This window comes from Castor canadensis, chromosome 13, assembly GCF_047511655.1.
Source record: "Castor canadensis chromosome 13, mCasCan1.hap1v2, whole genome shotgun sequence".
NCBI lineage: Eukaryota > Metazoa > Chordata > Mammalia > Rodentia > Castoridae > Castor > Castor canadensis.
Window position 1 is genome coordinate 72,829,952 of NC_133398.1, and position 12,932 is coordinate 72,842,883.

The 12,932-nt window shown below is 40.4% G+C and overlaps 1 protein-coding gene and 1 long non-coding RNA gene across 13 annotated transcripts in view; one reads left to right on the forward strand and one right to left on the reverse strand.

Annotated features, from left to right (window-relative positions):
* Trpm3 (transient receptor potential cation channel subfamily M member 3) overlaps nucleotides 1-12,932 on the reverse strand; it is an 835,737-nt gene that overhangs the window by 63,965 nt on the left and 758,840 nt on the right. For 7 of the 12 annotated variants that reach the window (XM_074052027.1, XM_074052024.1, XM_074052021.1 and 4 more), the window contains 2 exons: nucleotides 9,542-9,793; nucleotides 3,326-3,536 (listed from right to left, as the gene is read on the reverse strand). In XM_074052027.1, coding sequence (XP_073908128.1) covers nucleotides 3,326-3,536; nucleotides 9,542-9,793 — 463 coding nt within the window. The remainder of the gene's footprint in view (nucleotides 1-3,325; nucleotides 3,537-9,541; nucleotides 9,794-12,932) is intronic. The other 5 variants (XM_074052026.1, XM_074052020.1, XM_074052028.1 and 2 more) reach the window with 1 other exon arrangement.
* The window catches only part of LOC141415442 (uncharacterized), a 200,619-nt gene that overhangs the window by 28,465 nt on the left and 159,222 nt on the right, over nucleotides 1-12,932 (forward strand). The gene's annotated exons all lie outside the window — the stretch shown is intronic.

The following is a 12,932-nucleotide window of genomic DNA, read 5'->3' on the forward strand; positions in this document are numbered from 1 at the left end:
CCCTCAAGCTCTAGTGGGATCCTGACCAAAGCTCAGAGACCACACAACATGGGTTAACCTAATGAGAATACCCAAAAGAATGTCATGATTTGTAGCAGTGTATTTGACAACCCAGAGTCCAAGTCACTTCATGGAATTCCTTAGTTGGGTCTTTGAGTGCTGGTATTTCATATAGCACAAGTTCTTAAGCCAATTTTGGACTATATGAAAAGACAAAATAGAATGAAAACAAAATGCCAGCCAATCAAACATCATCAGGTTTAATTCCCATGAACTAAATCAGAGTATTAGGCCTAGTTTCAGGGAAAAGCAGATCATCACTGTCCATCTTCTGATTCCAGTCTTGTTTTGTACGCCTCTCTGCTTCCAACACCAAAGCAAATATTTCAGCCTCCACAGATAATTTAGATTAGGGCTGAACTATTATTTGTGTTAGTCTAAGATGGCTGAGAGGTGGCAAGCACTTATTTTGTGATTTTATATGACTCCATTTTTTGTCTTGATTTTAGTTTTTAAGCACATTTGGAAAGTAACCTTACAAGTGTCATTCTAGAGTCCTTAGCCCTATTGGTAGTTTCTGTGTTTGGGGTGAATGATAGGAAAAAAGATGAAATGTGTACAAAAAATCTACACTTAGATAACACTGTCTTCTAGAAGTGAGGGAATTAAAGCCATCCTCCATTCTGAAGTGTGTGTTAGAAAGCCATCCCAAGGGTCCCATTGCACATCCACCAATATCCATCTCAGTTAAGAAAGAGGTTATTTCCCCAAACATGAAATGGGTCCAGCAATTTTTGGAGTCAAAGATAACAAGAGTTAGATATGGAGCACGTGCATCACGTTAGAACAAGTCCCTCAAAGAAGGTGCATTTGCATGAGCAGCACTTGGAGAGAGCCACACGGGGCACATTCACAGAATGGGACTGGTAGGCCCTGGGCAGGGCCATGGGTCCAGGTGGATATGAGATCCAATCAGCCTGATTACATGCTTCACAAACCAACCTGGACACAGCACAGAGAAGAGGCAAGACACTGTAGGGCAGCATAAATGATTTGTACCTTTCTCAAACAGCTTGGTACTTAATTCTCCTTGGCAGTTCTGAATAATCAGGTGGGTCAGTCATCCAATCCTCATTGGGCCCACCAGTGCCATAGCACAGATATCAAATCATTTAGAGGACAGGGATGTTCAGTGACCTTGGCCAAAGGTAATGAAAGATTTAGGGACAGCCTTGTATATCCATTTGAGAAAGGACAACTACTTTTTAGCACTCTACACAGACAACTGGCTGATTTAGCTTAGAACAGTGGCTACCATTGCAGCCAATTTCAGAACATCACATGGGAAGGTAAGTGGTTGAGGGAAGGGGGGTCACCAAGGTTGTACTCATCTAAGGTTGGGTCAGTTATATATTGGGATTTGGGGTAGAAATTTATTCTCACACACGTAGAGCACCACAGATCTAATTCACAGTGTGGCAAATCTATTTTCATACTTCACTCACACAAAACACCTCTCTTCCGTCTCCGGGGTGTTCAAGTTCTAAACTACAATCAGCCCTTCTTTTAAAATAGCAATAATAACTCTTCTTATTCAGCCAGATGGTGGTGTTTGTTGCACTAGGCTGGGTTCATAGTACAACATCAATAAATGGCCACTTGTAGAGGGACAGACAGAATCCCATTTATAAAAAACATCTGCACCTCCCTCCTTCCATTCTGTATTGTCAAAAAACCCCTGGGGGCTTCATCTCATTTTGGGGAAGAAAAGAAAACTAGAAAAGGCAAAATAATATAACTAAACTGGAAAAGAAATTTCTGGGAGGAAATAACACATTTAATCTCTGAGGAGAATGATGATAGGTGGGCTTTTTGAGTGTTGTTTTGCCTGAAGGGACCATTTGAAAGGAGGCTCTCAAAAGGATTTTCTCCAGTTCCCTGGAAACCATCTTCATGAAGTTTGCACATTGTCAACAAAAGACAGTAAAGTGAGGGGACGGAGTTAAAATTCTTCCACAGTGAGTTGGCTAAGTCTCATGGAAGAAACATTTCTTCCAATTAGGTGTTCTTGAAAGTCTTGCTTGCCTCAGATAACGTATTTTGAGAAGAAAAAGGTAATTGTTCAAAATCTGTCATGGAGGGGAAATGATGCACTGGTGTGTACTGTATACACATACTCTTCTCAGGCTAAAGGACTCGCACTCTTTGGTGCTTTGTCTTTAAGTTCTTAGTCTCAGTCCTACGTGGGATAGATATGTGTGTGGGTTGGGGTATTGACTTGTCCCTGCTCCTGCTCTTAATAAGCTATCCTACCTGATTATGTAATCCTAATCCATGTTCACAATCCAGGGCTCAGATGGCTGTCCTGTCAGCAAAAATGTCTGAAAAATGTTAATTCAACAATGTTGGAAGGATGTTATTTCCAGAGCTAAACTCCTCAGGGAAAATGAGAAAGAGTTGCTCCTGGGATTCCACTCCTCCACACTGAAAGATGTATTCTTTACTCATGTTTTCTTCCCAAGTAATTTCCCAGTGCCTGGTGAACCCTGACATTTGGTCCAAATAAAATCCTGGAACAGACTCCGGGGTTAAAACTATCTTCAAACTCCACACAAAAGGAGTGTTTATTACAGAGATCAACATCTATGAGGGCTTGAAACATTGGGGGCCTTCTGGCTCTCAGTCCCCACACTGAATCACTTCATGATATAGACACTATTTTTTTTTCCCCCTAGCATTTACAGGAAGCAACTCAGCCTATGACCTAAGGCATTTTCCATACTTCTTGGCAATGAATTCTAGCTTCCTATGAGTCTCAATAACACATAATTTAAGACAGCGGGAAAGGGAGCTGGAGAATAGTTTCCAGTGCAGGGAAAACACCATACAGATGTTTGCCTTTACTCTTAAATTCTGATGGTGAAATTGTGAATTATTTATTTGTTCTGAAGTCAAACTCAAGGAATTTATTTTCTAAAGGCTGGGACTAAGGGTTGGGGTAGAGGTGGGGAGTTGTGACATTATATATTCCCAATACTGAAATACCCAACACATGGCCTTAAGAATTTGAATCACAAAAAAGTAGATCTTTTTAAATGGTTCCTTTTTGGATCAAATTTGGCACACTAGATATCAATTTGTGTCACAGAAAGGACATACCTGAAGATATACCTGAGGAATACTTTGTTAAAATTATATATTCACCTTCCATAATTGTTTGTTTCCACCAAGATAGCAAGCTAGGAATCAGTCCTCTATCTTGAGCCATTTATTGAGAACAAACAAATGAACTTGGAAAAGACACAACCCAATTGAAGTTAAATACCTGACTTTGGTGTATGAGAATCATAAACTTGCTTACGGTCTATCTGGTCTGCAAACACTTCCCCATAAATCATCCAATAGGGCATGTAGAATATGTTCTTGGCCAGTTTCCATGATGGTTCCTCATTGGGAAAGAGGATAGCTTGCCTGGCGACCCCGAAGCTCATCAGCACCACCAGCATAATGATGACAAAGTACATCATATCTATCATCTGGAAGGGTGGAGAAGTAGAGGGAGAAACAAAGAAAACCCAAGTGATTGAGTGTTCCTATGGATGCCAACAAGGATGGAAAGCTTTGAAGGAGATTCACTTTCTAGACTGCTGATAAGAAATGCTTACATAGGGAGTTGTGTCCAGATAAGAGGACAGTTGGTCTACTTAAGCCAATATGTACGGAATCAAAAAACATTTTAAAAAAAAGCACACTCAATGGATCCCTTTTGTTTTCCATGGATGTCTATGGGGCATAGTTAAGCCCAGGCACAGAATTATATAACACAGATGATTTTGTTAGCAGAGGTAGATGTCCTCTTTGCGTTTCTTTCTTCTTAGCAAAATCGGAATTGGGATAGTTGAACTATTTTAAGAACTAGTACAATGCAGTCCATTCCCTTTCTGAGTTCTGAAAAGCTAACAAAGAACTGGAAAGCTCAAGAAAATAATTTCTTACAAATAAAACCAGGATAAACCAGATGGCCATAATATTCTTATGTCTGTGACATCCAATAATATGATATTCTACCACATACCAGTCTCTCAGAGCATGACTCTCTATACTTCTCCTGCAGGTACCCTATTAAGTTATGGAGGGTATCTTTTTGGTATTAGAATCATGTGGCCAACAACCCATACCTGTTCCTGCTACTGAAATAATGGATTTTCTCCATGACATGTTTATAAAATCTTCCTGCCTAAATTCGAATACAATATTACCTCTTTCTTCCTTGTTTGTTCCAATGATATATGTTATTTATGATGTTTCTTATATGGCAAACTGCTTTCCTTTTTTCATCCGAAAAAGATGAGGATGCAATAACTATTGATTTTGCCTGTCTCAGAACCTTTCTTTTAGAAATCCCTTTTAGAAATAGTTCCCACCCATTTGGCCACAAGGAAGGTGTGTCTTCCAGGCAAGGTTAATCACCTGGCAACGGTGGTGGGAGGTAAGGACTGTGACAGAAGACAGCCCAATCTTTTTTTTTTTTTTTTTTATCTTTTGAGACAGGGTCTCATTATAAAGCCAGGCTGTCTTTGAACTAACTATGCAATCAGGCTAGCATCATATCTCAGGTACTGATATTACAAGCAGTCACTGCCATTTTTTGTAACTGAAGCTGGGAGGGAGAAGTTCTTTTCTTCTTTATAATGCTTCCTTCTTTATACTTCAGCATACCCCCCCCCCGCAAATGGATCAGAGTGAGTGAAACAGATATGCAAGGCAAAGAGAGTGAGTCCTAACAGTGGTTGAGTTGCAGCTTGCAGTAGCTGTTAAGGACAGTTCTATCCAGGCCTTCTATGTTATCATGTCCCTTCTAGGTTTTAGCTATTGGATATTTCTTTCTACCTTTTGCATCAAACTGCCTGATACAAAATACTACCTTTTATTGGACATAATACTTCCAGAAGGGAGACCCATTTTAAAAGAATGACAAATGCTACTTTTATCAATGATAATGAAGGCTAAAAATTATTTTATTAAAAAAATTTAATATCAGGGACTGAACCAAGGGCCCAATGCATGCTAAGCACATACTCTATCACTGAGTGACACCTGTGGCCCTCTAAATTCATTTTAAGTTTTTATTTTAAGAGAGTATATTCTATGTCATTTATTCTTAGAATTTGAACATTACAGTCTTCCTGTATGCCTTAGGACAGAGGTGATTTTCAAACTAAATAGAAATCTCTCCAAACTTCTTGTGTGTCATCGTCCTTATTCCTTCCACAGTTCAGTGGCTTCAGAACACTCTCTAAGAGAGCAAGCTGACTGAGCTGAAACAGTTTCATAGGAAACATGGATTATTGTTCATCATCTCTTTTTCTTTCTTGTTTCATAAAATTCTTGCATTACTATGTACAGAAAGTTCTTTCAATGAACGAGTACCCATAGGCATTCATGTTATGCTTGTTTACATTGATTAAAAGATGGATGGGAAAGGAAGGTGTGTACTCAGAAAATTTAGGAGGCAGTTTGACCAAAAAAATAAAGTCAGTAAATATGGAAACTGTATTAATTTAATTTCTAAGTACTGTTTTTATTCAGATTTATTCTGATATCTATCCACAAGGTCAAAATAATCAAAGAGAAGAAACATTCTTCTCAATGGTTAGTTGCATCTATTTCAAAGTCTTCACTTCCATATAAATACCAAAGTCTGAGGTTTAGTGTGAGATAGGGGCTGGCTTCCTTTGTTTTCAAGATTAACATATCCAGTTAGTTCAATATTAAGACCCTGTCCTTTTCTCGTAAGCATCTTTCAGTGTATTCTGGAGTGATGAAGCATGTGCTCTCAGGTGTCAGACAACCTGAATTTTGATTTTGGCTCTGCTAGTAAAAATAGCTACATGGAAAGAAAATCCACCAAAAAAAAAAAAAATGACTACAAAAAAATGAAGGTTTTCCTGATCACTAAAAAAGAGAAAGGAAAAGTAAGATAGTTAAGTGGCTTGAGGTGAATTGCTTAGTCTTATTTTTTAATTTAAAAAATGGGGATAATAATAATAATGCATGTTACTTTTAGAAGGATGAAGAGGATAGCATGTGAAAACTTGATATGGTAAGTACTCCACGAATGCTAATGTATTATCATTAGAGTTGAGAGGAGGTTTGGCTGTGGAGTTAGAAGCTTGAATCTTGTCACTGTTCTTGGCTGAGTATCAGTTTATTCAATTGTTAAACAAGGACATTAAAACCTGTCTCATGGGGTGAGACCCAAGACTGTCTCACATGGTATCTGGCACACAGTAAGTGATAGTCCTTATTATGGTTTATATTCTGCTTTGTACAAGTGAGCTCAGTACGGGGCTTAGAGACTTCCCTCAAGAAGTGGTATATGAAAGAACTGGGTGAGGGTTTCAAGGGATCCTAGACCTGCAGATCAACTGGAATCATCCTGGAGATTCAGGTTTTCCACCCCGTTAGGCATTTGGTGCAAAGCTTTCTTCTATAATGCAAAGATACATTGAACCAATTTCAAAATGAACACCTGGTCATCCTCTGTCAGGAATCATATTAGCTATCTGTCCCTAGACCTTAGGGCACAGTGGGTTACCTGGGTGTGTAGTACTGACAAGGGACTCTTTAATGTTGAGGGCTTTCTGTATAAACACATCTGGGCAGACTCTGTTAAGCTTCCATCCTGGCAGCCCATCTGGCTCACTGATATATTCTACAGGCATATTTTATCTACCTTCTGGATCAATGAGTCAATTATTGAGCTAATTATCTTAAAAGCCCCACGAAGGAGACGCAAAGTCCCAAATATCCTCATTTTCTGCTTATTCTTGACTAATAAATGAAGTCATTCACAAGTTAGAGAGTAGGGAAAATGCAGTACATCCCTTTTGCTCACTCCTTAGTAAGGCTTCATTCTTATCAAAACTGGGGATAATTATGCCATCATTAAAATGACAGACATGGATTTTAAAATAATCTTGCTTCACTAGTGTGACTTTTGTTATTTCAAGTATTTTAAATGCCACCTAGACTTTTAAAAATAATAGAATCGGTTTGTTTGGCTCTTGCAGATTCTATTTGTTAAAATCAAATAAGATAGCAATGAGTATAAAATCACCAATCCAATTGAATGATTCCCTAATGCAGTGGTTCTCAACAGAGGGCAATTTTGTCCCTTAGCAGACATTTAGCAATGTCTGGAGACATTTTTGCTGTCATAACTCTGGGTGTGCGTGTATGTGCCCACGCATTACTGACATCTAGTGAACAGAGGCCAAGGACACTGTTAAATAGCCCGTGATGCATAGGACAGCACCACACAACAAAGAATTGCCCAGCCCAAGCCAAGTGTGGTGCTGTATGTCTGAATCTTAGGCTCCAGGACAGCCTGGGCTACGTAGCAATCCCCTGTCTCAAGAAAATAAAAACAATTACTCAGTTCAAAGCATCAAGAGTGTCAAAGTTATGAAAACTTGGCCTAATTTTATAGCTGTTAGAGTTTTTCATTTTCATTGTGTCCATTTGAGAATACATTTGAGAATATCATAAAGGTTCGTCCTCTCTGTTCAGGAAATTCACACACATACTTTTTATGTACAAATTGGGAGTGGGTGCCCACAGATCCTCTGCCCCATCTACAGACTCTGCCTTACACAGGAATTTTCACCACAATCTCAAATTCTTTGTTAAAGTACAAAGAAGAAGATACAACAGACAGAATAATGGAGTAATATACACATTTTTTTTCCTACTCAAAAAATACCCAATTGAATTGAGGTTCAGCTTTGGGTAACTCAACTTGAGAATTCCAGTGTTTCCACTCTAAAATGGTTTGGTTATACTTGCTGGTATTGATAAATACCAAGCTTGTGTACACAAGGTTAGGTAGATAGCAGACTATGTATGCTCATCAATTTTCCTATTTTCATTGTACTTTATAAAACAATAGAAACATAATGACAACAGATACAATTTATCAACCACTGAACTAGGAGCCAGGCAGGGTTAGCTATTTAGCATGTGATCTTGAAATCCACTACAACCACCCTACCAGATACACATTTAATATTCATTACTACTTTAAAAATGAGTAAACTGAATCTCAAAGAGGTTAAGCAAATTGCTCCATGTCTCCTACTCCATTAATTTTGAATTCAAATTCTCCCTCTCTTTGCATGAGTTTGTCAGTGCTTCTTTGTAGGCAGTTTTGGTTATTTACGACTCATTTCAGCAGAGCTGCACATACATAGATGTTTAATAAATATTGAGCTAGTAGTGATGCATATAGTGAAACCTAAGTGATAATGAAAAAGGGCATCTATCCACCACTTGTTTGCTTCAATGTAAATGAAAATTATTAGCAAAGAGGGTTTTCATTAGGAGATGTTTGCCCAGGTAGGATGGATGTATCTAGCTTTTCCTATAAAGGTGAGGAAGTGGAGAAACCTGGAGGAGCAGGGGAACTGACAAATGTGCCCTCAGGTTCTCTTGTGTCCTCTGGTGAGTTAGTGAGGGAGATCATCTACTCTTGCACCCCCAGGTTTACACTGGTACTGTCCTCCTAGGGCTCAGCCTTCACGAAAACAGGGAACTGGAGTGGGGTTCAGAGGTATTGGAATAAGTAAGTCCTCTATCATTTGTACAGACATATATTAGCTTGTCACTCGGGATTCTTTTTCAAAGAATTAGATAAGTAGCTGCATCGATCTGGAACCTAGTTTTTTTTTTTTTTTTTTAAACAGGTATCAGTCTTTTTAAATTCAACCTAACTCAACTCGACTCAACTGTGCTTTTCTTCCCTTTGTGTAGGGAAAGAAATCTTTCTAGAATCTCATTTTAAAAGAACATCTTTTAAGAATTTAAAAAATTTGTAGTGGAGACCCATTCCTCCAAGTTCAGCTAAAATGTAACCTCTGTGTAAATCCTTTCCTGACCTATGCTCCACCCCCACACCTTTTCTATGGTACTTCTGATTGAACCCAGGACCTTATTCTACCACTTGAGCAACACCCCACCTTACATTCTGTTTTTGTTTGTTTGTTTGTTTTAATTTTGTCTTTGAGATAGGATCTCACTAACTTTGCTAAGCTGGACTCAAACTCACCATCTTCTTGCCTCTACCTCTCAAGGAGCTGGGGTTATATGCCCAGCTCCTACGTTCCTTTTGTACTTTATACATATCTCAGTTACAGCTTTTCACCCTGTGTGTCAATTACTTTTTTTCTCTCTTTCTGTATATTTCAATCTCATGGAAAGAACATTTGTATAGTCAAGTTCTTAGGCCACTGCCTGGCACAAAAAAGATAATCTTTACATATTTTTCAGCTTGCAAATGAGTGGCTAATGATCAAACTCCCCAGGTTTTGAATGTAGATGTAGCCTAACTCTCAAACACTCAAAAGGAATGAAAAAAATAAAACACTGCTGGGGCCATGTCCTGTAGACCTCAGTAACACATCCAAATGAATTATATCCCTCTTCCAATTATTAACACCTTTTCCTGAGAACTTACAACATGGAATCAGGGGATCTTGCTTACCATTTTTCCAATCATCATTACATAAGGGCCCAGATACTTGTTCACGCCGAAGATGTCTAGTAAACGAATATACCAATAAATGATGTTCACACAATAGATGACCCTCCCATCACTCCTGAAAGGCTGGTCTTGAAGACGAAGGATCATTCCAACGGAGAACAGAAGGATAGCTATGAGGTCTGTGACATTCCAGTACTCCTGCAGCCACACTTTCACTTTCTGCAGCAGCTTGCCTGGCTCTGACATCAGAATCTATAAGGCAGGACAGAGAGTGGGGGTGAGGTGTGGTTTCTTCTTACGCTTTCAGCCCAGTTGGAAAGTGTTTGGTCTGTTAGCTGGCATCAGAAGCTGTTGTGTCTACCTGTGTCTACTTGAATGCTTACGTGGGATGTGAATGTACAAACTGAGCTAAGCTTCGGTGATACAGATGTGCATAGTGCAGAGGCAGATACAAGCAGTAAGTTTGATCCTTTGGGAGACGTAATTGGGGTCTTGCTGACTTAACACACTGCAGATCTTCCTCCAACTCTTCCTCCATTGCAAGAAACAACTCTGCCATATTAGGTTACTGTGGCCACTCCTGTGTAAGGACTCTTTCATTCTCTCTTACATCAACAAATCTCTATGTACAACCTAATCAACCATTTCTTGCTACCTTTATTGCAGCTGCCAAATTCCAAGTTCTGTTACATCTGGGACACAACTGCAGCCATCTTCTAATTGGTATCCCTGTTGTCACTATGCCTAGCGGACTGTAATCCATTCTTTAAGAGACATACAGAATGCTCTTTGGAGACCTAGGCCATGACTGGTGATCACACAGTTGTATGTATAGATAAAAACTCATCAAGTTGCAGCCTGAGAACGTGTTCATTTTGTTACAGGTAAATTAGATCTTGGTTTTAAAAAGGGGAAACTAAAAACCCAGTTTTATGTTTGTGTTCACCTCATTCTTAAGGTGTCTGCTCCAATGTCCTCTTCTTAGGAAGGCCTTTTTGACCATCCTAGCTATAGTAGCCTCCATGTCTCTGAGTTGCTATTACCCTGTTTAAGTTTTTCGAAGTCTTTATTACTATGTGAAATTATCTTTCCTATGTATGCATATGTATGTTTCTATGAATATGTGTGTCGTGTCTATTTTTCTATCCATTCACTCATCTATCCATCCGTCCACCCATCTCTTTTCTCTAGATTAAAAACCCTGAGGGCAGACTCTCTGTAACCAAGGCCTATTACATAATGGACACTCAATAAATATTTGTCAATATCTGACAGCAATTCTCCAGTCTCTTACATATCCTAACTTTTGGGTAGAATTATTTTATTTCATTTTATTTAGCAATATTGAGGACTGAACCCAGGACTTCATACAAGCTATATAAGTACTCTACCACTAAGCTACATCCATATCCTTTAATTTTTTTATTTTTAAATTTCGAGACAGGGTCTTGCTAAGCCACATTGCTTAGGCTGGCCTTGAACTTGCAATCTTCCTGCTTCAGTCTCTCGAGTAGCTGGGACTATAGATGTGAACCACAGTGGCTGGCCTGCATAGAACTCTTAATTTACCATAAGCCTAGGGGAGCAACCATAAATGAGCTCTAGGAAACTCACAGCTAGCTGGAGAGCAACTAAAGCATATTAGGATAACCACATACTAAACTTTCTGATGGTTTCTGTTATAAAAAGAGAAAAACCCAAACTCCTTACTATGGCCTCACTTCATATCCTGCCATATTCTCCTTTGTTCTCTACTCTAGCTCTGGCATCAGAATCAGAAGGTGCACCCGTTCTGCCCCATATTCTGCCCCAGCATATGAGGAGTTGGGAACTCCACTTAGCGATGCTGTACAGCAGGGCTAGCTTTACGAATCTCTTGTGTTTACCTCTGAGGTTCCATCTCTTCAAACCACGACCCACTGTCCTCCCACTTAAGACTTCTCAAAGGACAGGAGAGAAGACTGGGGATAGGACTATGTGCATCTCTTTGTTAAACCCTCATGTCCACTAAAACCAGGGAGGTTTTAGTAAGTCAGGACTGGGCCTTAGAAGGCTGAACAAGATACCAAGAGCCACTTGGTAGCTTCATTCTCCACCCTCTATGGGGTCCCCTCTCTGAGGCCTAGCCCAGGGTTTCATAAATGCTATAGTACATCAAAATCACCTGCAAAGCTGGCAAAACACAGGTGGTTGGACCCCGCCACTGAGCTCCTGATTCAGCAGGCCAGGAGTGGGGCTGAGGATTCTAACAAGTTCCTGGGTCATGATGATGATCACAGTGTGAGAACCACTGTCCACCTGCAATTCCTGCAGGCGGTGGTATCCTGATGGCTTCTTACTCTCTGGCTTAACTTGAGTAGGCAAAAATCTGTGTCTAGATGGGGGAAGAAGGGTAGGGAGGGTATGGCAATGTCTTAGAGCTTTTCTAAACTTTTGCTCACGGTTTGCTGAAAATGCTAACCACAGAGGTTTAGAGTATACTTTCTAAATAGGGAAAACATTTTTTTTCCCATGGAGTCTTAACATTAAAAATAGAGATTAAAGTAGAGCAGCTGATGATGAAGTAGAATTGAAAGGTTAAGAGTCCCCCTCTCTGCCCCTCACTTCTGAGCCAGCCCTTTGGCACCTGTCTTAGCATCCTGGGACCCTGTGGAGCATCACAGGACAGTGAACAGAGCAGCGAGTTTCAGATGGTCCAGTAGGTTTCAGACCTACACCTCCTTTCAGGCTGTGGGCTACAAAAAATTGCTTAATCCCCTGAGTCTGCATTCCCAGACCTGTGAAGTTGGCCTTGACCTCAGAGTTATGGGGAGGAGAACCTGGATGAGATAACGTCTACTAAAACATGGTAAACAGTGCCTCGTTATTAAGGGATTATCACGGCTGGCTCTAGTGACCACAGGCAGAAGTATGTGGTGATGGGAACAGGAGGGCAGCACGAGAAACCACAAAGCCTGCCTTGTGTGTCCTCAGAAGGCACGGAAGTGTGCAAACTTTTCCATGTTTCCAGGATCTTGCGTCTGAGCTTCTGAAGGCTGTGTGCCAACTGGGATGAGACAGGAAGGTTGGGCCCTGTGGGGTCCTCACCTCCTTGGTAGTGGAGCCTCTTCTACTGAGTTCAGGACAGGGACAAGGGGTGAGAGGTGACTTCACCAGGCTGCAGAGGGAAAGGTCAGGCCTAAGAGTCGACACCACCTTACTCCCCATGGCTTCCTCAGAAGCAAGGACTCTTCAGTTGACCCCTTTCTGACCCCAACCTCAGAAGCCCTGCCTTCCCTGCCATGACATGCCGCCTCAGGAGAAATGGATAGCTAGGCCTGGAGGTTCCTGGCAGCCCGCCTGCTTGGCAGCCTCCACCAGAACAGTCCATGGAGTACAGGCTGCTCCCTGT